This window comes from Magnolia sinica, chromosome 17 (genome assembly GCF_029962835.1).
Source record: "Magnolia sinica isolate HGM2019 chromosome 17, MsV1, whole genome shotgun sequence".
NCBI lineage: Eukaryota > Viridiplantae > Streptophyta > Magnoliopsida > Magnoliales > Magnoliaceae > Magnolia > Magnolia sinica.
The window spans coordinates 70,047,803-70,074,088 of NC_080589.1; the positions used below are offsets into that span (position 1 = coordinate 70,047,803).

Below are 26,286 nucleotides of genomic sequence, written 5' to 3' on the forward strand. Positions count from 1 at the left end.
CAATCATCGATCCAAGACAGGCTTGTTTGGTGGTGGCAAAGTCCTTTTCCCCGCTCAAAGTTCTTAGCCCCCTCCCATTTAGCCCCTGTCTTTTTTCTGTGGGAGATTTGGAGGGCTAGAAATGAGGCCAGATTTGAGGGTCGCCCCATTTCAACTCAAGTTGTGCTCAGAAAAGCCAAATGGTGGCTGATCACGTTGTTCTCTAACCCCCAAAACTGTTCAAATCTGTTGTCGGCTGACCATTCCAATCTCGTCAATATTCTTCAATCCCATCCTACTCGCCTTTCCCCAAAATTTACAATCGTCAGGTGGATCAGACCCAAAATTGGGGTGGTTCAAGCTAAACGTGGATGGGTCAGCCCTGTCTAACCCTGGGCCTGTAGGGGGAGGTGGCATATGCAGAGATAACCTTGGCCTTATGACTTTCGCTTTTAGCAACAGGTATGGGAATGCTTCTAACAACAAAGCTAAATAGGGCCGTTCACGACGGCATGGAGCACTGTAAAAAGCTTGGTTTAAACAGTGTGATCATAGAATTAGATTCTAAATGGGTGGTGGACTACATCATCGCTAATTCCACTAGCTCTTGGACATGAAAATACTGGCTATCTAGAATTCGGAGACTCAATCTCAAGGGCAATTTTCAAATCTCTCACGGGGAAGTCTGTCTCAAGCCATGGCCCGGCCGACGGATTGGCAAAGCAGGGAAGTCTGTCTCAAGCCATCCAGCCCTTCAGGGAAGTTTCAGATCTCCCCAAGCTAGTTAAGGGCTACTACCTTTTGGATAAATCTAGTTTGAGCTCTCTTAGAAAAGTTTAGCAGTCTTGTTCTATTTAGATATTATAGGCAGGCCACCCTTTGTATTGGTGGCCGCCCGAATGAGGTTCATTTTGGTGAGGCCCAATCATTTTGTGGTGCGCTCCCATACATTGTAAACATCTTTTTGATCAATGAATCCCAGGAGGTGTGATCCCACCTTTCTTATAAAAAAAAAAAAAAAAGAAAAAAAAAAGAAAAAAAAACAAAAACAAAGCAAAACAAAAAAAAGGGCATCAAAGCTTGGGGATTAGACATCACCTCCACCACCACGTGGGAATCAGTTTCCACATTGATGCTAGTCAACCCCAAACTGTCACAGATCTTTAGACCATCCACCATGGCCTAAGTTTCAACTGAATTATTGGAAACACGCCCATAGGCATTGTAGAACGCAAAAACCATTTGCCCCCTATAGTCTCTACAAATCCCCCCTCCCTTTTCTATTGGGTTCCCTCTCACAGACCATCAACATTCAACTTGAGCCAACCTCGAAGAGGTTGGATCCATTTAATAATGCAAATCCTCCCATCATACATGTCCTTTGTATCATCTAGACCCAGGTACTGAGGAGTCACCCTTTCTAATAATGTAGAGACTGATTAAGAGGAGGAGCCGATGACAGCTAAATCAGCAATCATATGCTTCTGAGTAGAGCAGGCTTGGACGAACCTTGTTGGGATGTTCCGTCCATAGTTGCATTGAGAGGACTAGTAGGATAGGGGACTCTAGCGCCTGTCCCCTCGTGTAAGAGCTAAATCGAATATTGTTTTTCCGGCATCACAAAAAGTTCCTCTTGGGAGATATCTGACTGGAAACGGGTTGTGTCTATAGACCAAGAAGGCTGAGGTAGAGGCCCTCTGCTTTCAATTATGTTGTTGATGTCTACATGCTCTAACTCCGGTTCCCATAAGAAGTTGTCATACTCCCCACAACAATCACACTTAGAATCTATCTGGATTCCTATTTGAACATCAGTATTGATTAAGATGGGCTTTAGCATTACTTCCCATGTTAGATTGCTATCTTTGGTGGGGTAAATCTCTTCCAGATCCATCTTGTCTATCAAAGTTTCGAATTCCTTTAACGAAGTAACTTCCAAGTAGAGAGAAGAGAGAACTTCCCGTTAGAGGTTGGAATATAGGAAAGCCTTGTTGTTAATATCTTAAATCTATATGTAACAAGGTCAGTCAATGTCATTGACAGACCACTCAATCACATTGAGCAGTTGTCAATGCCATCAATAACCCACTCAATCCCATTGAGAAAATCTAAAAAAATCCTAGTTTATTGCTAGAAAGTTTTGGAGATGTTACTCAATGGCATTGAAGGTGGTTTCAATGTCATCGACAGGTCTTTAATGGTTGTCGATGCCATCAAAGGTCCCATCAAAGGTGCACACAAAACTACGTAAGTACACGATTTATTTCCTATTCTGGTTGTGGTAGTAGATATTTTGAGTGTAATCAGCATAAAGGAGAAGTTAGGGTTTTCTAAGACGTTTTTATGGGTTCAAGAGCATAGTTAGGGATTTCAAGGAGGTTTTTGGGTTGTTCGGATCGGTATGTCCATCCATCTCTTGTAATATCAATTTTATACTTGATTACTTATCGCTTTGTGCCCTATTTTTATCTCGTGAGGGTTTTTCCATGTAAAACTTGTGTTCTCTGTGTAGTTTGCTTACATTTGATTTTGTCTCGTTAGATTGAATTTGGGTTTGCTTTCATGCGACACCCAACAAATGGTATCAGAGATAACGTTGGGGTTTCGAATTCTAATCTAAAACGTGTCGATGAAAGGATCTAACATGAAGTATGAAATGTAGAATTTCACTGGTAGAAATAATTTTAAACTCTGAAAGGTGAGGATGAGATGTCCTTTAGTTCAACAAGGATTGTAATGTGCTCTCATTGGTAAGACAAAGCGTACTGCATCTGTGACTGAGGAAGAATATGATGAGCTTGATGAGAGGGCTACAACCTCAATCCAATTGTGTCCAGCGAACAATGTTCTTTATAATGTCCTGATCAAAAGACCGTCACAATGGTGTGGACAAAACTTGACAGTTTATACATGAAGAAATTCGTGAGTAATCGACAGTATCTTAAGAAATAATTCTACAATCTTAAGATGATATAGGGATCTGATATTAATGAACACATGAGCACTTTTAGTAAATTTCTCTATAAACTGATAAATGCGAAGATTAAGATCAGAGATGAAGATCAAGCCATAATTCTACTGAATTTGCTTCCATCATTTTATGAGAATCTTGCACACACTCTGATCCATGGTAGGGATACCATTGATATTGAAACTATCATCTCAGCCCTTCATAAAAAGCAGTTGAGAAAGAAAGACAGTGGGGCGGGTACCTTTACAAATGCATTGGTTATAAGGGGAAGGAATTCTAATGGGATAAAAGAAAATCTTGATATAGATCCAAATTGAAAGGGAATGGCAAAATGAAGTATTAAAATTGTGAAATGATATGGTACATGAAGAAATGTCGAAATCCTAAGACATGGAAGGGAAAAAAAAGTATGATGATGTGATGAAGGATGCTAATACAACACAATCTAGTGAGGAGTTGGATGATGGTGATGTCTTGACCGCATATAAATTTGGTTACCTAAGTAACAATTGAATTTTGGATTTAGGAGCCTCATACTACATAACTTCTCACAGAGATTGGTTCACTTGTTACAGCAAAAACGATGGTGGTTAATTTTTTTATGGGCAATGCCATTTCATGTAAGATGGTCGGTATCGGTTCGATGAACATCAAAATGTTCGATGGGGTGGAGCCTAAATTGACGTATGTGAGACACGTTCCTATCTTTATGAAGAATCTTATCTCTCTTGGAGCACTAGAAGCACCTGTGTGCAAGCTTATTGGTTCTAATTGGGTCTTTAAAGTTTCTAAAGGGGCTCTCGTAGTGATGAAAGTGTAGAGGAAGAAATCTGTACATGTTGATCGGGAATACTTTATCGGGTGGAGCTACAATGTCTATAGCGGAGTCCACATTGACACGTTTATGCCATGCTCATTTGAGCCATATGAGCAAGTGCAGTATGAAAGTAATTTTTTATATCCTAGCTTACTTCCTATTTTTAAAAGCGTTAATTTTTATATATGTGAATATTGTATATATGATAAACAATCTCAACTAACTCTGTAGTCGTCTGGGCCTCTCGAACATTGCTGTTGAATCTGACTCGAAGATAGTTGTGGAAGTTGCGGCTGATCTCTCAGGCCATTGCCCATGGAACATTTGGTATAGGATGGGGGTCATCCACCTGTTCAGCCACACCCTTGCTCTCTCATCACGCATATCTACCGCAAGGGGAATGCTGTGGCAAATGCGTTAGCTAGAGCAGCTAGTGAAGGATGTGCTAACTCTTTCTTTCTCTCTTCATTGGAGCTGCCTAGGTGTATTAGGGGTTGTTTGGTTCTGGATATGGCCAAACTGGGGAACCTAAGAGTCTGAAGAGTTGGGTCCGGGCTGGCTGTTCTGTGGGTGTTGGCTAGCCTTGCCTGAGAGTCATCTCCACCCGTCCCTCTCTTGGCAGTCCTTGTGCTTTTTGTTTTCTCTTGTCCAGTCTATATGCAGGTATATGATAGGTAGCCTCCCTAGCTTTTTGTTGGAGGCTGTCCGAAGGGGCTGTACAGGTTCATTTTGTTTCAATAAATTGTTGGTGGCTCCGATCCACTTTTTTTTTAAAAAAAAACAAAAACTTTTAAATTGGAAAGCATGTATGTAAAGGAGTGCTTGAGTGTGTGCATTTAAATGTATGGGGTCCACTGCTCGTTGCTTTCGCTAGAGGGTCATCGTTTTTTATTTCATTCATAGATGACTACTTCAGGAATGTGTGAATTTATTTCTTGAAAAATAAATTGTCGCATTCAAGGTGTTGAAGGAAATTGTTGAGAAGCAGACATGGAAGAAACTGAAGGTTCTAAGGACAGACAATGGAGGTGAATTCACTTCAAAGAAATTCAATCATTTTCATAAAGATGATGAGATTATAAGGTATAATACAGTGAGGCAGACACCTGAACAGAATATTATAAGAGAACGTATGAATCAAAATCTCATGGAGAGAGTCCGAAGCATGTTGAGTAATGCTAGATTGGGCAAGGACTATGGATTGACGTCATGAATATGACCTATTATCTGGTGAAGAGTGTAAACATTGGAGGATTTCCCTGGAGGATGAGAGATCGACTCGTTTTTACATGGGTTGGCTCTTTAGAGGGCTTTTGTTTGCGGGTAGGAGGGTGTTATATTTAATGAGAGTTACCACTAATCAATTATTTCGATCCGATAATAGGTTAGACCCTATAAAAATGCTTCGGATTGAGAATCTGAATATCATTAATCCTAAGATGACTCTTGCATTTGCGTTCTAGAAATTATAGACAAGAGACTGCAGTTACAAAAAGGGAAGGTGTAGGCACCCACTCTACCTATATAGATATACAGTCTTTACTTCACAAGATCTGACTAATTTCTTAGGAATAAGATTAGTTCTCGCACGTAGAACATGTAATGTAATGTAATGTAATGACAATGATAATTGATTGATCCAAATTTCTAATGGGCAAGATCCGACTATATATTAGCAAGTTGCAGAACATACATTTGAAATGACTGAATGTTGGCTGGAGAATTCGTCAATAAAGGAAATAAGGCACTATGAACCTCCCAAGGACTAACTGGAGCCTTCTAAGTATCAGAATGAATTAAATTTAAAATATCCTTACTTTTGCAGTGGATGAGGGAAAACGAGATCTAATGAGCTTTTCATATATGAAATCTTTACAAAAGTCTAAATTAATAGACTTTTAACCAGGAAGTAAAATTGGATCAAGAAGTATACCTTTAGTCCTTACTTGCTTATGTGACCCAACTACATGTGCTAGATTATAACAGAGTCTGTCATGACATTAGCAACAATAACATTGCCAACCATGGTATCTCTCATCAAACAATATGAACCTTCTATTAACTCTCCTCTTACCATCACCTTCATCCCATTTATAATTTAGTCAACTCTTTTCACTAAAAGAATTGTAGCCATCTTCATTAAACTTTCCTAATAATAGAAGACTCTTTCGCGGATGTTTTTTTTTTTTTTTTTTTTAAATATTTTAAAAAAATGGGTCACTGTTCCATATCATTCACAAAAATTACAAGCAAGTACAGATAATTCGGGTGGCCCCAAGAGCCAAAATAAAAAACAAGGCTTGGGGCCACCTATCGTAAGGGAAAAACAAGACCCATCCACCTGATGACACCTAAACTGAGTCTAGAAAATGCCCCAAGTAGCACAGAAAAGCCTCTACGAAAAAACTACCTAAAGCCACGTTTCTTGATCAATCCCAACCCTGCTTTATTGAGGAAAAGGAGGCCCCTAATCTCCTGTGGGAGGTCAGATAGAGAGGGAAAAAGAGACGAAAATTTCTTGATACTACCCAAATTAGCCATACCGTCCGCTGGCCCATTGCCTTCTCTTCACACATGAGTGAAAACAATCTAGCCAATCCTAGAAATTAAGGTTTCAGATTCTGGTGATCCAATATTTCCACCTCTAACCCAGTTGAGAAGAATCCTATAGGAATTTTATCACCATCTGGGAGTCAGATTCAACCTGGATGTTCATCAGCCCTTGTTGGAGATAAAAGGACAGGCCATCATGAATAGCCCGCAACTCAGCCCTATTATTCGAGGCAACACCATATCCTGCACAAAAAGCAAAACAAAATTCGCCCTTATCTCCTTTGCACACTCCCCCACCTCTAGCCAACCCCAAATTGCCTCGGGACAAGCCATCAATGTTGAGTTTGACCCAACCAGGCGGCGGTCTCTTCCAGTATACCACCTGAGTATGATGAAAAGGGCGAGGCCGGGCAGAGATACCCAAGGAGAACAGAGTCTTGCTATTACTGTCACCGTTTGAGGATGTATACCACCTACTAGCTGTCCAGTTCAGCCAAGCAATGATGCACACAATAATAGTAGTTGATCTCTGCTTGGAGCTGTCGTACCTTGACGCATTTCTCGCCATCCGGAGTTCCCATAGAATAAAGCATGGGATGAGGTTTTGGAAAGTAGCAGAACGTGTTGAAACCGAAGGATTTTCCCACTAGCGGGTGAGGCAATCAAGCACAGATTCCTGATTGGACAATTAAACATCATAAATTCTAGCAAAATGATTCCAAACAACAACTGCTCGAGCGCTACGAAGGAAGATATGCTCTGCTATTTCAAGAGAGGGTCTGCAGACCTGCTCGTCATCGCAACAGTTGCACCTGGACGCTAACTGGATCCCACGAGTTTTAACAGCCTCGTCCACCGGTACCACTTCCTTGATGATACGCCACACCAGCAGTGATATTTTTAGAGGGATTTTTATATTCCAGATCTTCCCACCCCAACTAGTTCGAGGACAATGAGCACGGCTAATCTCCCATGCCGTGGAAACAGAGAAATCCCCATTCTGCGAGAGAGGCCAAAAAGGAGAATTCTTAGACGCAGTAATACAGTAGCCCCCATGGAAGATGGCATTTATGTCCTGCTAGGATAGATGAGTGAAGACCGCAGAAGGGGCCAGCGGTCCCATGCTCCCGAGGAAATCCTGCACTTTGAGATTTGATAAAGAAGAAGGCACTCCTGCAGGAGCTCTGTTGATTAGTGGGCCAAGACCAGACCAAAGATTCATATTGCCCTCTCCAACATGCCACTAAGTCGTAGATTCCATAGAAGGGAGGAGGATTCTTATCCACTTCCACAGCGGAGAGATCGCAGGCGAAGAAGTAACCGGACCTATACTCTGAACATCCTTGTCGTATCTATCTCTCATATAAGTTCTCCACAGGCCCTTTACCTCTTTATGAGAAACGTTCAAGCCATCTTCAGGCAGAAAGCGGTCATGACATCTTTTAGACGTCTGATCCCCAGACCGCCCTCCTCTCTGGGTCGGCAGATCTCTTTCTAGCTTCGCCAATGGAGCTTCTTCTTGCCTTCCACCCATCCCCAAAAGAAATCTGCAAAGTGCCTTTCCAACATCCGAAGGAAAAACGCAGGGACATGCGTAGCAGCCATCGTGTGGACTGGGATGCTTGACAGGACATGGTTGATAAGAATGTATGATACCATCAAACACAGTAATTTTGACATGTCCAATCCCAATAATTTTACACGTATTATCATTACCCATGTAAACTATGCCACCATTACAGGATCAATATGTATAAAAATAATATCTATGTGGAGTCATATGGAACGAAATGCCTGAATCTAAGATTCATTTATGGCTCAAATTCTCTCGTGGGATTTTTTTTATATAATTTTTTATAATTTTTTTTTGAAAGATTTGATTCATTCATAGAGGTAAATTTACAAGATGGACATTCAGGGTCCCCCATAGGCAAAAAGGCAACAGGAGAACCTATTGTGTGATCAAAACACTAACGACCACAAGCGGCTTGACTTGGACTAAAGCCCACAACCTCTCGTGGAATCATTATAGGCAACACTTCTCCATCATCTGATGAATTATCTTTTCTCAACTAGATTTCCTTAGGAATCCTTTGAATTTGATGCTTGATCATGTGAATTAGGTTTGTAATTTTTCTGATTACTTTCTTGAGTCTACAATTTTTTACCAAGTGACCATTCTTTTCATAATTCCAACACTTGTTTTATGCCATTTTTACTTGAATCTCGTCTAATCTCTCCCATTAGTAGCCTTCTTAATAGATCTTCTTCTGATTATCATAGTATCACTTGTAAATTTTCTATTCATTTTCTGTAAGACTTTTCAGTAAGCAATGTGGACACGAGTAACTCCATAGTAAGATCTGGACCATTGTTGAGATTGATAATCCAACCTTCCCACGAATCTAGCATCGAATAGAGCAAAAGTGTGACATTTTTTTCATCATAAATTTTCACATCAACCTCCCCCAATTTGTTAATCAGGGTATTAAACCCATTAAATTAAGGGTTCTTGTAAAAAGGACCATTCCTTCATCTTCAAGTTATACAGTTGTCGTTGGAGATATATCTTGTTCGATATTGATTTCCCTTCATATAAGTTTCATAATTTGTCCCACAAAACTTTTATAGTAGTTTGATCGAACACGTTAAATAAAACTAAATCATCTATAGGAAAAAGAAGGTCTGTCACAACTGATTGATTTTTCTCCTTAAATACCCCATCTTTCAACTCTTCATGCCATACTTCTTTTCTTTTTCTTGATTCCTAATTGCACATCCTTCCTTCATTAACACCATGTTCATCTTAATTTTTCACAATGCATAATTGCATCCATCAAACTTTAGCACCTCGAATATGATAGAACTCAATCTGGCCATCTAAAACACAATTGCAAAACAAACAGCAACACAAATCTTGTGATAAAAGGTTTCTCAACCTTTGGCTCTGATACCAATTGTTGTAGAAAAATATTCGCACTTGATAAATGTAAGCGGGGCTAAAACACAAAAGAAAATGATCAAAGCAAAGCAAGAGACAAGAGGCACAAGGATTTATTTCACTCGACAATATGCTTAATATTCCACATGCAACAATATAGAGCTTTTTTCTTCACTAGAAATAAGAGAACTTAAAAATACAAGGCTTACCTCTTTACCACTTGTACAATGAATATTCCACGCAAAGAAATACCAAAGAAGATGAACTAATGGAAATGCATACCTCTCTCTACCTATGATCCTCTTTATATGGACCACCACATGAAAGAGCATTGCAAACAAAATAGTAAACTAGGGTGCATCTTATGTGGTCGTATGGACAGCCATATGTCAGACAGGTTTCACATGTCAGAATCTCGTGAAGAGGCATCAATTGCCTCAACAAAAAAAGAGGGCATTAATCCTAATTTTGTTAACAAAAATGCAATGCTAGGACTTTTGGGGTTTAAATATATTTTTTTATATACTGGAGAGATTTTTTATATATAGTATTTTCGAGTTTCACACGAGTCAACTGAAATCAAGTAAACCTCAACCCGAGTCGCGACCAAATTGAATCTCTCCAATTTTCCAAATCTGTGACTAAATTTGATTAGGGGGGATTAATCATACTTGGGCAGGCAACAACACCAAAATTTAAACTAATCAGTCCAATAGTTCTAAAACTCACCGGCTGGATTTGAAAGTTGGCCCATCTGGCTTGACTCAGTGAGATTTTCGAGCACAATATCTAAAAAACTTGGCCACAAGTGTGATTTAGTCCAAACTTTGTAGGAACCATCGAATTGGATTAACAACATGTAGCAATTATTCCAAACTTATCGGTACGATTCAACATGCCTGGAACCAAGTCCCATTTCTCAAATAGAAGCGCAAGTCCACTAGAAGCAATCCACATGTATTAATTATCTTTTTATCATGCAGATGCCTTGGATTCTATACAATCTTTGAGATGAAGTAGGGTTTTGTTGGTCGTATTGAACCGGGTTCGATCTGACCTACAAAGTGCAGGTTATCTCAATCAAAAGTGATGAGGAAAGTAGGACTTCGCCGGTCTGATCGACAGTGAGTTCAGTCTAACCGAAGGCGAGTCGGTCCGGTTGACGGACACAAACTCTATCATGTAGTTTTGCATAAGTCAGGTATTTTAAGCCCTAGAGAGGATGAATGGTATCTCTCAAAGTGTAAGGGTCTTACATTGAGGGAGGGTTTTTCTACACTTATAAGGGCTTGGAAATGGATTTTTCTCAAGGGCTATGGGTTTATCAAGGGTTGTATATTGTAAGGGGAGATCAGCTTATTTTTGTAATTAAAGAAAGGATGTGGTATAACTCGAAGGTTTTGATTATGGTAGAGATATCTATCGCTTTGTACCATGGTTTTTCCCGAAAGGGTTTTCCATATAAAATCGTGTGTTTGTAACTGTTTGATTAGTTAATTCTATTTTGATTGTTCTATTTTTGTTGAATGTGCTTCCGCAAAGTGTAAGGTTGATAAATGTTATTAGATCCATATTTCTAATATCTAGGGTTAATTCAAGTTTGTTGTGGGCTGAGAATTATAGCGAAGTGGTATTAGAGTATCAGGTTAAGAATGTTCGAGAATTCAACGAAGATGTCAAGATTGAAGTTTAATATATACAAATTTGATGGGAAGAACAATTTCAGTTTGTCGCTGTGAAAGTTTAAGAATATTCTAGTGTCACAAAGGTTGAGCAAAGAGTTGTTGGAGACTAAAATAGAGAAGATGTTGGAAGACAACTAATGCAAGTTCAGACAAAATGCTACAAGTGCCATTCATCTACGTTTATTGGATGAAGTTATGTACAACATCCTGAATGAGAACCTTAGTTTAGTAATTAATGTTGCACATGAACTTGTACAGTCACAAAAACTACAGTGCAAAGCCATTAAGCAAATTCAACCCCTTTTCAAACTTTGTTGCTGGCTCGTGTTGGCAGGTATGGCTTCTTCTTCTTCTTCCTTTGTTTTTTTTTTCCTCAGTTTCCATTGTTTACGGTGGTGACGCAGGGATGAACGTGATGAGGATAACTACTCTGAATCCAAGGAGCTTCTCTAGACTCCTCACAGAGACTTCTCGAATCCACAAGGAAAGAAAGAAATAAATAGAAATAAATTCTAATAAATTCGAAATTGATTAATTGATCACTAAAAATAAGTTCACAACCCTTTAAATAGGGGTACCGAGCAATGGGAAAGAAATCAGAATCAAACTACAACTAAAACTCCTAGAATCGCGACTTACTATAAATAGTAAACTTACTATTTATTGACAGTCGTGATGTCTACTAGTGCGCAAGGTTTTCGGCCAAAAATAGTAAGTGTCCTATTTGGCTTCACCAAACCGTTCCCCTTATTATTCTAAGCTCTTTTCACGTTTGATGCAACTCCTAAAGTCCGACGGATGAAGAGTTATAATCAAACTAAAACTTACTATTTGTAGTAAAAACAAAATTAAAATAGGAAAACGACCGTCGGTCAAGGGGTTTTTCACAATTCTGGGCTGCGCAACCCGGCATAGCGGGTTGGTTGGCTAAAGTAGCTCGTTCTACCCCAAAATCATATATTTTACGTCGGGTAACTCATTCCGGATTGCGAGATACGCCCGATCTAAGGTCCAACGGTCCGGATCACTTCTGTCGTCGACCAGGCCTTTTCTGATCCATCTTGGCCATGAAACTGTCCATGACCCGCTCTACATCAGGTGGTTGTGGAAGTGAACGTTTGTTGCTCTGTTTGGTGACTGTATTTAGCATATGCGGTGGATTTGATTTTTTTCCCTTCTTGTAAAATTTATTATTTTGCAAAAAAAAAAAAAGGAAAAAAAAAAAGAAAAAAAAAGAAAAAGAAAAAGAAGAAGAAGCTCTTCAGGCTTTTGTTGCCTTTACAATTATAGGACTCCTGACGGAGTGCATACCATTAGACCATATCAGCTGCCCAAAAACGTACTCACTAGCCACTCGACCTTCCTCGGGCTGCAGACTCACCTTGAATGTTTTCTCCTCACCAATCTTCTCAAATTTCAAGCTCACAGGCTCTATCGACACAGAAATTCCCGACGGTGCATCAATGCGGACTGTATACGTGCTTGGGTGGCCTACATTCTTCACCGTCCGACTCACAGTGATCAGGCCAGAGAGATCTGGAATGGTTATTGAAGGATAATTGAAATTTAAGACATTTAAGGACTTGGGATCACATGAGTAAGGTTGTTTAGTGAAACTCGCAAACTGGGTTTGGTTATATCCAATGGCACATAAGAAATTCAAGTAGTCCTTGATGGTTAGGTCGTACACTAAACCGGGATCCACAGCACGGTTTGGGTCCACATGTCCTGCGCCGTAGCTGAAAGGGTTGGCCACAGATAGAGAAGAGTTCCTCAATGGTCCTCCCGTGTTGTCTTCAGTTCGTGCAGTGGTCATGATTGCTGATTTAATGGCTGATGGGCTCCATTCGGGGTGGACCATCTTGAGAAGGCAGGCAATGCCAGAAATATGAGGGCATGCCATTGATGTCCCAGATATTATGTTGAAGAGAACTCGGCGTGGATCAGAAGGGAGATGGCTAGGTCCGATGTACTCAGTATAGGCTGCGAGGACATTGACTCCTGGTGCGGTAATATCCGGCTACAGGCATAAAAAGAAGCATTGATGCATTGAATTAATGAGAAATAACCATTTACACTGAAAAAATAAAAACACATTGGTTTTGTTTCGAGAGTAAAAGAAGTGACAAGAAATTATTATCCATTCCAATTTTCCTTATTTTGTGTGTGATTCTTTTTTTTTTTTTGGACAACTGTAAAACACCTCTCTCCAGTTTTTGAAAATTTTAAACACATTCCTCCATGACATCTTATCTTATGATCTTGTTTCACCTGCTAGAGTTATCCACCGTTACGCATAAATGGTATCCAACCTCGCCACGATGGTTCCTCTTCATAAATATTCGATGTGAAAATTAACCTTTAAACTGTATGTGGTGAGTCACTTGATGGTTGGATCAGCCAGACTTTTGAGGTCTCTTGTGCTTTTGGAGTCACCATGCTGAATAGGTTATGCGACATAGTCATAGATAAAATTAATGGCCAATTTCTCAAAGATTACTATAAGTTAATTACAATGCTCCTGGTTACATTGGGACACCTAGTATAATCTAATGATTCAGACTGTTCATGACCTCAACGATCTTCAATCGATTATGATGCAAATATCACACCAATCTGACAAAAATAACCATTTGATCAATGGCCATTAATATGGAAGTCTTCGTTGCTTACACAAAAATGGGTCCAACCAACAATTCGATCCATCTATTTGTCAGGACCATCATGGAGATCTTATGATTCTAAAGTATCCCTTTTGTTAAACAAATCATAATCATCTCATCCATGGATTGGAAAAGGGATGGTTATAGAAAATAACGCCAAATTAGGGATGGGTTGGATGGACATATGATCTGAGCAAATTTTGAATGGTAATTCATCTAATATTTTCTAGACTTGATAGACGGTATAGATCAATCAATTGAATTATGCAAGTAAACTGATGCAACTAGGAGCATTATAACTTATAGTGCAGTGAGTCAGCATACCTCAGCCGAGTTCCGGTTCTCATATAGAATCGCTAGTCCATCACGCCTCAGTATGTTTTTCTTTCTTGCTTAATATATGTTTTGATTCTAGTCATTGTAAAATTTCATTATGAATTTAAAAATTCGTCATTTTTATATAATACTGAGTTGAGTCAACGTAAGACTCGTTGGAATCGTCGAGTTGACTTGGCCGGGGATAACAAGTAAAGTCGAGTTTTTAGGTTTTTGAGCTATGGTGGGGTCTGCCCTATTCAAAATATTGATTTTGTCATTGCCTAGTTAGTGAGACAGGTTGAATTCACAAATGTAGGCCACATTCATAGCATTTTACTACTAACCTTGAGGATCTCCGGTGTGATGGAATTGGGCCCCTGTGATGAGAATGCAGCCATGGTTGGTGCGGGCCTAGTTCCAAGCTCTGTGGTTGGCCGCGTAATGTAAGCTGTTGGTGATGCAGTAGATCTATTATAGAACAGTACGGCAACACGGCTGACCCCAGCGATATCTGTGGCTGGGATGACGTGAGGGTGGGCCTGAATTTCGGTAGTGGGCCCATTCATGATGATCACCCCGACCCCTCCTGACTGTTTGACTACATCGCCCTTCTCCACACTACTGATTAATCCAGCGGTGCAAGCAACTATCTTTCCTTTTACCTTCTTAGGATCAAGGGACCCTGGCTGACAGAACTGGGCATTTTGAGCCGTTGAATTGGCAGATTCAGCATCAGTGGATATGATCAACGGATACAATTTGTTTGCTGGAAGGGCTGTGGTTGAAAGGCTTTGTCCATTGATGCGCTTGTTATTGCCGAGCCGGACATATGATGGGAATTCTCTATCCATTGTACTGGCTCCAACAGTTATGAGCCAAGGGGCCACATTCCCAACCGTGCCACTCTGTGGGCCCGAGTTCCCAGCTGAGCAGACGACGAGGATACCGTTCATCATGGCATGGAATGAACCGATCGAGATGCCTTGTCTAAAGTAAGCACGAGGTGGCCCACCAAGGGAGATGGATAACACATCGACGCCGTCGTGGATTGCGGCATCAAAGGCTGCGAGGATGTCGGCGTTAAAGCATCCAGACCAGCAGACTTTGTATGCGGCCACACGGGCATTGGGTGATCCGCCTTTTGCTGTACCGTTGCCATAACCGAAAATGTTTGCTCTGGGAACGAAGCCACCACCAGCCGTTGAGAGTGTGTGGGTCCCATGGCCATCGGTGTCACGTGCCGTTGAGAGTGTGGCGTTGATTGGGCCATTTTCTGCCTCGTAGCCTTTCTTAAAGTATCTGGCTCCGATCAACTTCCTGGTGGGTCCATCCATTAAAGGGATCAGATACAGAGGCTGTGTCATAAGTTAAGATACAGCTTTTTTTTTCCCACCAACATGTCACACATGTAAAATATCCTATCCGTTCAAAAGGTGGCCCATAACCGTGCCAATCACCTGATATGAAAATTAGGCCGATCCAGATAGACAGCAGGACACAATCTCAATATCAATGGACAGCGAATGGTATGCCAGTGTACTGGAGTGGCACCCCCAGTGAGTAGATCGTGTGGCCCACTTATCTACGGATAGGATATGCTCCATATGCAACTTGTTTGGGGAAAATGATGACTCTATCAGAACTATAAGATATCACGTAATTAGAATCAGAAACGACCACGTGCGTTCCAAGGTATGTGAAGCTCTCCTGAGGTCGAGACATGTGCGGTCCACTGTCGTGTTTCCATGTCATCCAACCCGTCTATCAGATGCCCCGCCCAGTTATGCAAAAACCAAAAATCAGCCTTGTCCAGACTCAGGAAGGCCACGCAGCATGGAACAGGGGAGCAAATGGAGAGAGGGCCCCTCATCATCCAGAATTTTCAGATTGTGTGGGATGTACCCTAATGTTTATATAACATCCAGTCCAGTCATTAAATTGGACCTACCTGATGATGAGATATTCCACTGCCGGCCCACCTTTAACACACTCATGTAATGATTTTTCTTTAGGCCATGTCAAGGCAAATGGAGATTATTGTGGCTAGAGCTGTACATGAACTGACTTAGCTCAGTTATTTTGCTTTACTGGACTTGAAAAAAAGCTTGACTCTACTCGACTCGGAGCTTGGTTTGAGCCGAGTTGAGCTGTATTTTTATTTTTTTTTCTCGAAATATTTTTAAGCAGAGTTCAAGCTAAAACCAAGCTCAACTCGGCTCAGCTCGTAACTTGTCACGAACTTGACTCGGTTTGAATTCATTCAACTTGGATCACGTTCATTTAATATAAACATTTTGTAAATATTTATATATTTAATTAAATTATATACTATATATTATATATTGGGAAATGGTACTCTGATGTCGACCTCATTCCCATGATTTCGAGCTGTGTAGGCCCCACCATGATGCGTGTCAAACGTATCTATCCCATCAGTTAGTTCGATGCACCATTCCATGGTGTGGGCCTTGGGCTTAAAAATCAAGTCAATCCATGACTTGTGTGGGCCACACCATATACAAAAGTTGAGAGGGGTTATGCTCCCATTAAAAAATTCATAATCATTTGTAAGGCCTACTGAGATGTGGTTCACAAATCCAGCCCATCCATTATGTGTGTCCCACTTGGATGAGGGGTCGGACCAAGTTTCTGATGCATCCAAATTTTAGGTGGGCCCCACCAAATGCTTTTATATGTTTTATGCATGTCTTCACATGATTCTAGATGGTATGGCCCACCTAAGTTCTATATATGGTACCCATCAAATGCACGGGGTTGATGTTCGACATGCATCATGGTGGAGCCCACACAACTCTATGTACCACATGGGAAGTTCACATGAGGTCAACGGCGTGGAACCATTTCCTTTATACATTATATATTATATATATTAAAAACCTTATAACTTAGACTTGAACTCAACTCATAGGCTTGAACTTGACTCGGAAGATTGAGCGCTTGAACTCAACTTGAGCTCTTTTCTTCTTCTTTTCTTCTTTTTTTTTTCTTTTTTCTTTTTTTTTTTTAACACACGCACACACACCCCCACATACTCACGCCGTAGTGGGATTTCACCACCTATGGATACTTGAACCCTTGACCAGGTGTTGAAACTCCTAAGAATCTACCATCAAAGCAAGAGTAAGGATCCGAACTCAACTTGAGCTAGCCCTAGCCAAGTCAAGTTGACCAATCTAGCCCACAGATCAAGCCAAGCCAAGTTCAAACTGAGGTGGCCTGGTGGCTGAGCTGAGCTGAGGGCCAAGCTCAATTCAGTTCAACTTGTCTACAGCTCTGATCATGGCTTATAGTTATGGGCAATTCGTATCCATCACTTGATGCGCCATTGTTCAGTGCTAAAGATTTTCTAGGTCATCTCATTGAATGCTAAAAATTTCCCAGGCAATCTCTCCTTTATAGTGTGTCCCACCAAAAAGTGGAACAACCTGTAACCTATGTTAGCTTAAAGAAAGACATTGACTTTAATATCAAGAAAGAAAAACATATGTCAGCAACATGTCAGCACTCCCCTTTTATCCCAATGATAAGTAATGTTGATGTAAAAATCTAGTCCACCCTTTTTCGACCTTTGAGTACCTGCACAGGAAGAAGACAAAGGAGACTCTGGCTAGAGCAGGGGACCCTCCGATGCTAAAGTCAAGCTAGGAATCTGGGTCTTATAGTATTGAGGGGTTTTAGAAGAGAGATTTTGCGTACCTTTTACCCTCAGAGTCTCTTCTATTTATATGAGAGGGAGGATCCCGCCGTACGGGGATTCTTTCCCGATATTTTAGAGATTTGTTGCGATCCTGGATCTTCCCGAGATTATAGAATCCCATGATGGTCAAGATCTAGCGCTATCCTCCGGAGATCTTGAACAAGATCTCTGATTTTTAGGGAGATCCTTCGGATCCGTAGCTCGGCTTTAGGTCGGGTCCCAAGACGGGCGCTAAGTTGGGCGTGCATGAGATCACACCGTATGGAGTCTTTCTTATTTAGGATTGCTGATATGCTCGATACCTTCCTGAGATTACAATTGTTCGAGATCCGCGGGATATATGATTTTATCCTTCCAAGATCTTGGGAGAGATCTTCAGGCCGTTGGAGAAATCCTCGGGATAGGATTTTAACTCCATTGTAGACAGTGCTAACCTATAGCCGAGCTATATCCGACTTATGGTCGAGTTGACCTATAGTCGGGCCGACCTATAGTTGGGTCGATCTATAGTTGAACGTTGGCCAATTTATGGCTGTCTAATGGCTGAGCTATAACTGAGCTATGGTCGAGCAATAATCGATCTGGGGTTGACCTGTGGTCGATCTATAGCTAACCTATGGTTGATCTATAGTCGAATGGGCTCGTAGCCGTGTTCTTTAAATGTCCTTACAGTTGTATCGACCTCCTTGGAGGTCGGCCTGTTTCTGGACGTAGACTCCTTATCAGGCTCAGGCTTCACTAGGCCCTTTAACCGGGTTACAGTTGGCCTGCGATTAACCTCTGGTTGACCTATGGGTTAGGTTGATATCTAGCCGACCTCTGGCTGACCTCTGGCTATACCCTGGCCATCCTCTGGGTTGACCTCTGACCAACCGCTGGCCGACCTCTGACTGACCTCTGGCTATCCTCTGGCAGTCCTCTGCCCGTCCTCTGGGCTGACCTCTAACCGACCTTTGGCTGACCTCTACCCATACTTTGGCTGACCTCTAGCAGACCTCTGGCTGTCCTCTAGGCTGACCTCTTACCGACCTCTAGCTGACTTCTGGCCGTCCTCTATCTGACCTCTAGCCGATCTCTGGTTGTCCTCTGGTCGACCTTTGGGTGGACTCGTAGTCTTATTCTTTGAGTGTCCTTGCATTTGCATCACCCTTCTTGAAGGTTAGCCTGCTTTTGGATGTAAAAAGCCTTATCAGGCTTGGGTTTCATTGGGCCTACGCTGGTTGAGTAGAGTTGGCCCATTTCATAAGCCAACTTATCAACTTGTCCTTATCATGGCGCGTCGTTTCGTGGCTCGAGGTCATGTGGGGCACCAAGCCATCTTTTTTACGACGGACCAACGAGGTCCCGACGCGTGGCGTCGTACTTGATATCGGAGCAGTGCATAGGGTTATGCCACATGTCGAGTTGGGGTAGTCGAGGGGGCGTCGTACGAAGTTGCATTGATGAGCGTCTTTAATGATTGCCACATGACATTGCTATGTAAGGGAAGCCCTAACCCTTAGGGTCTTTCACATCTGTATTTTTGCTTCTTTCTCCCTTTGTCTTCTCACTCCTCTTAGGGTGATTTCCAGCGTCCATTTTCTTTTTCAATCAAGCCGGAGACTTGACCGTTCTTTTCCCGGTGAGCTCCATCTCCCCCTCCTTTTGTTTTTCTATTTCTGAGCAATTTTACTTGTAAAAATCACCATGTCAAGTTCATTGAGCTCGCGGGAGGGGACAGTTAGGCCAACCTAACTTATGGGTTGTCCTCTCTTCAACAAGTAGTTCTCCCTTGGGATAGTTTTGGTTCAACGGTTCATGTTGGTCCGACTTGTCCTGGGTGTAGTCTGCCGACTTGTCCTGTCGAGACTGAGGTGACTTGTCGAGGCCAAGTCGACCTGTCAAGACCGAGCTGACTTGTCGAGACCGAGCTGACCTAGGGTAGTAAACCTTTCAGCATCCCATCAGTGGGGTAAGATCCCCCAATGTTTTCTAGTCGATATTCCCTCAATATTCGATATCGAGGTCGGACTTGGCCGATGAGCCTTATTGTTAAGCTAACCTACCAAGGCCAAGCAAACCTGAGAGTAGTATGTCGACCTGCCGAGGTCGAGATGACTTGTCGAGGCTCGGTCGTTAAGTTTCCTTTCTTAGTTCGACTTTTTTCAGCATTTACTTCGACTTTTTTCAGCATTTACTTCGACTTAGTGTTCAAGGAAGTGTACCGATGGAAGTGACTTTCTAGATGTCGGTTGGTATGTTGGCCTCAATATTAGTCGTCTTCTTTCTTTCTTTAGTCGCTAACGGAAGAGTGCTCCCCTTCTTCCTTTCGCATCCTCTCCTCAACTAAGATGTTTCCTCTTCGACCAGCACAACTTTGGGTGAGAGATCGAGCACCGAGCTGACCTATCAAGGCCGGACTGACCTTTCGAGGCTCTGAGCTGCCAAGGCGAAGCTAACCTGCCGAGGCCGAGTTGAGCTGCTGAGGCCGAACTGAGCTATTGAGGCCAAGCGGACCTGTTGAGGTCGAGCTGATCTGTTGAGACTGAGTGGATCTGTTGAGGCCAAGCGGACCTGTTGAGGTCGAGCAGCTCTGTTGAGGCTGAGCAGACCTGTTGAGGCCGAGCTGAGCTGTTGAGGCCGAGCGGACCTGTTGAAGCCAAGCTAACCTGTTGAGGCCGAGGTGAACTGTTGAGGCCGAACGGACCTATTGAGGCCGAGGTGACCTGTTAAGGCCGAGGTGACCTGTTGAGGCTGAGCGGACCTGTTAAGGCCGAGCTAACCTGTTGAGGCCGAGCTAACCTGATGAGGCTGAGCTAACCTATTGAGGTCGAGCTGATTGTTGATGCCAAGCGGATCTGTTAAGGTCAAGCGGACCTGTTGAGGTCGATCTAACCTGTTGAGGCTGAGCTAAGTTTCTGAGGCCGAGCTGAATTGCCGAGGCTTAAGTAGTTTTAGCCGTTATGCCGCCCAGCGGGCTCAGGATTATTGATTCAGGAAGAACTGATGTGGCTACAAACAGATGATTCCGGAAGAGATCTGACTTGGCTACAGTAATGGTTCAAGAAGAGCTTTGACTTGGCTACACAATGATTCAGGAAGAGCTCTGACTTGACTGTAGAAGTGCTTCAAGAAGAGCTTCGACTTGGCTGCAACAATGGTACAGGAAGAGCTGGCTACAGCAATGATACGGGAAGAGCTTCGACTTGGCTGTAAGAATGATTCAGGAAGAGCTCTGACTTGGCTGCAGCAATGGTACGGGAAGAGCTTTGACCTGGCTACATCAATGATTCAAGAAGAGCTCTGACTTGGCTGCAATAATGGTACGGGAAGAGCTTCGACTTGGCTGCAACAATGGTACAAGAAGAGCTCTGTTCTTTTCTTTCGCCATTGTAGATTATTTGGAGTATTTCTGGTAGAGCATGAACGACTTAAGATGTCGTTCCTACAGACAGTGTCAAATTGTTGATGCAAAAATCTAGTCCACCCTTTTTCGACCTTTAAGTACCTGCACGGGAAGAAGACAAATAAGACCCTGGCTAGAGCAAGGGACCCTTCGATGCTAAAGTCGGGATAGGAATCTGGGTCTTATAGTATTAAGGGGTTCGGGGAGAAAGATTTTGCATACCTTTCACCCTTAGAGCCTTTCCTATTTATATGAGAGGGAGGATCCTGTCGTACGGGGATTCTTTCCCTATATTTTAGAGATTTATTGTGATCTTGGATCTTCCCGAGATTATAGGATCGCGTGATCGTCGGGATTTGGCACTATCCTTTGGAGATCTTAAATGAGATCTCTGATTTTTAGGGAAATCCTTTGGATCCGTAGCTTGGCTTTAGGTCGAGTCCCAAGACGGGCGCTGAGTTGAGTGTGCATGAGATCACATCGTATGGAGTCTTTATTATTTATAACTGCTGATATGCTTGAGATCTTTCTGAGATTACGGTCGTCTGAGATCCCCAAGATATGATTTTATCCTCCCAAGATCTTGGGAGAGATCTTCGGGCCGTTGGAGAAGTTCCCGGGATATGATTTTAACTCTGTAGTAGACAATGCTGACCTATAGCCAAGCTATATCCAACCTATGGTCAGGTCGACCTGTAGTTGGGCCGACCTATGATCGGGTCGACCTGTAGTTGAATGTTGGCCAATTTATGGTTGTCCAATGGCCGAGCTATAACTGAGCTACGGCCAAGCAGTAATCGATCTAGGGTTGACCTGTGGTTAGAGCTGGGCATCGGTCCGGATTGGGTACAACTCGACCCGATCCGAATTCTCCATACCCTGACCCGAATCCGATCCTATCCGAGATCGAGTCTGGGTCATCTGACTCGAACCAACCCGATGGATGGTTGGCATGACCCAAACCGAGTCCGACTCGGTTAAGAAAACCAAGTCAGATCGGATTGGATATGATTCAGATCATTTGAATCTAATCTAACTGTTTCATGTGGTGTGATCCACTTCAATCTTCAATATACCACATTTTTATGTTCAAGGCCTAAAATTATATGCCAAAATGGATGAACGGCTTAGATAATACATATACATCAAGGTGGGCCCCACATGGATACGAAAGAGCTGTACACACCCTTTCATCATACTAATACCGGGTTGACGTGCACTGCACGTAAGCGCCCAGCGACGTCCTTTTCATGCATTGACGTTAACAAGTTCTGTGGGTCTTCTCATGGGGTATGTGCTATATCCAAACCGTCCATCCATTTGGCGAGCTCGTCTTAAGGCTTGAGACGAAAAATAAGACAGATCTAACTATTGTGTAGACCGCACGAATTGATTAACGGTGAAAGTCATACTATACTGCTATTTGTGGTGTGGTCCAGATGATCTTTGGATATTGTTCATTTTTTGGATAATGCTTTATAAAAATATTTAAAAATATATGAATAGTGTATATATAATAAATACATCACTGTGGGGCCCATGTAACTTTGATATCCTTTGAACCGTTCGTACAACGTGGAGCTCGAGGAGCGTCAGTGCTCGTCTTCTCACGACACGTAACTATAGAGCAGGTGGATGTGTCAGGCAACCATCATATTCATGGTGGCGCACAGAGAGGGAAATAGGATTGGCTACTCCACCTACATGGCCAGTGTTATGTGGGCCCCACCATGACGTATGTGTTTCATCCATGCCGTCCATTTATTTTAACAAATCATTTTTATAGTATGAGTCCAAAAATGAGGTATATCCAAATCTCAAGTGGACCACATTAAAGGAAATAATGTTGAATGAGAGTCAACAATTAAAAACACTTTGAGGGCCATAAAAGTTTTAGATCAAGCTGATCTTTGTTTTTTCTCTTCATCTGGGATTATATGACCTAATCAACAGATTGGATGTCAAATAAACAATATAGTAGGCCTTAGGAGGATTTTAATGGTGGATATCCAACTGCTATCGTTTTCATGTGGTGTGGTCCACCTGAGATTTATATTCCTCTCAATTTTGGTATTAAGCAATAACATGATCTTTAAAAATGGATGAACGGAATAGACAAAACATATACATCATGGTGGGTCCCACAGAGCACCGACCACCAGCTACGGAGTATGTGGCAGGGAGTAGCTATCCAGTTGCTCTCCCTCTTCAAAACTCCATTGCAGTATCCTGTGCTTGCTCCCTGGCATTTAAAAGCGAGCGAAGCTGATCCACATCTGGTTGTGAAGCTACCTCCACACCAACGGTAATGCAATAGTCATCGTGTTAAGCGAATGCTTCTCTCCTTTTCCCATGCTGAAGCTACGTCCCACAAACGGTGCTAGCAAATGCATGTAGTTTATTCACTGCGGATCGGGTCGAGTCGGGTCAGATCGGATCCAATCGGATCGGATTCCGGATTGGATCAGTCCGGGTAGGCATGGATCCGAACTCGACCTGAAAATCTTTCGGATCTACCCTGTCTTACTCGATCCGCACCGATCCAAGCCATCGGATCAGTTCAGAACAGGTCGAATCGGGTCGGATCGGGTCAGGATTGCCCAGCTCTACCTGTGGTCAATCTATAGTCGACCTATGGTTGATTTATAGTCGAATGGGCTCGTAGTCATGTTCTTTGAGTGTCTTTACAGTTGTATCGACTTTCTTGGAAGTCGGCCTGTTTATGGACGTAGATACCTTATCATGCTTGGGCTTCACTAGGCCCTTTAACCGGGTTACAGTTGGCCTGGGATTGACCTCTGGCCGACCTCTAGCAGACCTCTGGTGTCCTCTGGCTGTACCCTGGCCGTCCTCTGGGCTGACCTCTGACCGACCTCTGGCAAACCTCTAGCTGTCCTCTGGCCATCCTTCGGGCTGACCTCTGATCTACCTCTGACTGACCTCTAGCCGTCCTCTAGCTGACCTCTAGCCGACCTCGGGCAAACCTCTGGCCGACCTCCGGCAGACCTTTGGCTATCCTTTGGGTGGACCTCTGACCGACCTCTGGCTGATCTCTGGCCGACCTCTGGCTATCCTCTGGCCGACCTTTGGGCGGACTCGTAGTCTCATTCTTTGAGTGTCCTTGCATTTGCATCACTCTTCTTGAAGGTTAGTCTATTTTGGACGTAGAAGTCGTATCAGGCTCAAGTTTCACTGGGACCGCGCTGGTTCAGTAGAATTAGTATATTCCATAAGCCGACTTATCAACTTGTCCATTTTTTTCCTAACAAATAATATCTTAATGTATTTTCCTGAATAACACTTAATATTTTGCCCAATCGAAGAATTAACCCTGGTTAGGTTATCAAGTTGTTTTAAAATAATTCACAGTATTGACTTTTGCTCTCTCTCTCACCAAACCTGTCTGGGCCGGTATTGGCGGGCCTGAGGCTTGGGATTTTGATTGGGTCCGGGCGAGCCAATTAGGTTGGGCCTACTTAAAATATGAATTTTGCATAGGCTTGGCCCGCTGCCGGCCCTAATCGAACCCTAAAGCTAACCTTAAAAATAAAGACCTGGATTTGGGAGTGACCCCTCCAGTATCCAGTTCAGTACTGTTTGGTGCCTGGAAAAAATAAAAAAATAAAAAAATAAAAAATAATAATCTAGGAGCCTTTCCGTATCATTTTAACGCATGAGCCAAATAAGAGGTAAACGCCCGCCATTAAAAGGGGCCACAAAAGTTATCAATGAAGCTGATATTTGTGTTTTTCCTGCATCCAAAGTACGTGTGACCTATTAGATGGTTGGATGGAAAATAACTATTACAGCAGGCCTTAGGAAGTTTTTAACGGTGCGCGTTTATTCAACACTGTTTCCTGTGGTGTGCTCCACCTGAGATTTGGGTCTTTCTCAACTTTGGGGCCATCCCTAAAATGAGCTGACAAAATGGATGGACAGCGTGGATAAGATGCATACATCATGGTGAGGCCACTGGGCTTTTCCTGCCACCGTGGTCGAGTCCTAACGGTAAAAAGGCTTTTTCCTTGAACAGTAAGTATAACAACACGACATGGTTCCATCATGATTTGCTGGCTGGTGTTTCTTTATTTATTTATTGTAAATCGAAAAGGGTATGGCTAATGGACGGTGTTAGTTGTATTTGAGAAAAACGGGGCTCCCGTGGGTGGAATAAACCCCTCAAGGGTCAAGGCAAATGAAATTTGGATCTGCTTCAACTTTGAAATAATGAGCTATCAAAAGGGATGAACGGCGTTGATGTAAGCAAAATACATCAAGGTGGGCCCCACAGACAGGGATCCAACCACCTCGGTGGATCTGGGGATCACCGAAGCTGCGCCCCTGCCGTACTCTATAAAAGGTGGAGGCTTTATTTCCTAAAATCCCAAGTCTGCAGTAAAATCAGAGTAAAAAACAAATAGAAGTAATCTAAAAATAGAAGAATGAAAATTACCTGTTACAACGAACTCCACCCTCACTATCACATGATCCCTTCCACCTTATCGGAATGGGCCCCATTCCATCGTCATTGAAGCTCTTTGATTCCGGCCAAACACCCGTATCAAGATTCCCAATGATCATATCCTCCCCAAACCTCGCCTTCTGCCACAACGATCCTTCAGGAATCTCGCCATTCATCTCCAACCCCAGGAACTCCCATGACCGAGTCGTGTGTAACTCCACCATCTCGTTCAAGAAAATCGATACAACGGCCGGATGCTTTGATATTTCGTTGGCCTCCTCCGCTTCTAAGTTCGCAGCAAAACCATTCACATGGTTCGTGTAGGAGTAGAAGATGGCATTTTTCGCCTTCTCTTTGCTCCCGACGAATGATTCCAAGAACTCATGGTGGGAGTTCGTGACACGTTGGTAGTCGATGGAAGAAGGTTGGAATCCATGAGAATGGGCTCCTAAATACACCACATAAGATTTCCTCTTACTAGCAAATGTGGGTGTTTGGAAGAAAGAAGAAAAAAATATGAGAAGAAGGAAAAGAAAGAGCTTCGTAGCCGCCATGTCCTTTTCTTCTTTGTTTCCTCTCTCTCTCCTCAATAAGCCTTCTTATAATGGGCTCACGTGGCGTAGCATAACCGTAAATCGATCAATATCGTCCACATGGCTCAGCCCCTATGATTTGAGCATTGGTGCCGAAGGTCACGCTAATCAGATTTAAGGTTTTTTTTTTTTTTTTTTTTTTAGCTTGTTTAGTACACCCCACTTTCAGCTCACGTACACTTCACTGTTAGTCATCCCCCA

The 26,286-nt window shown here is 42.6% G+C and overlaps 1 protein-coding gene across 1 annotated transcript; it reads right to left on the bottom strand.

Annotated features, from left to right (window-relative positions):
* Window positions 1-12,207: 12,207 nt before the first annotated feature.
* On the bottom strand, window positions 12,208-26,050 carry LOC131230608 (subtilisin-like protease SBT5.3). Its single transcript, XM_058226505.1, has 3 exons — window positions 25,484-26,050; window positions 14,272-15,244; window positions 12,208-12,966 (listed from the first exon to the last, which is right to left on the bottom strand). The coding sequence occupies exons 1-3, from the start codon at window positions 26,044-26,046 to the stop codon at window positions 12,208-12,210; spliced, it is 2,295 nt and encodes a 764-aa protein (XP_058082488.1). The 5' UTR covers window positions 26,047-26,050.
* Window positions 26,051-26,286: the final 236 nt, after the last annotated feature.

Bases quoted from the DNA above. Each gene is read 5' to 3' on its own strand.
- LOC131230608 (XM_058226505.1), bottom strand. From the start codon at position 26,046: ATGGCGGCTACGAAGCTCTTTCTTTTCCTTCTTCTCATATTTTTTTCT. The intron at 15,245-25,483 runs GTAATTTTCATT...TGGACCCACCAG, and splicing joins GGTGGAGTTCGTTGTAACAG to GAAGTTGATCGGAGCCAGAT. The intron at 12,967-14,271 runs GTTAGTAGTAAA...TTATGCCTGTAG, and splicing joins TCACACCGGAGATCCTCAAG to CCGGATATTACCGCACCAGG.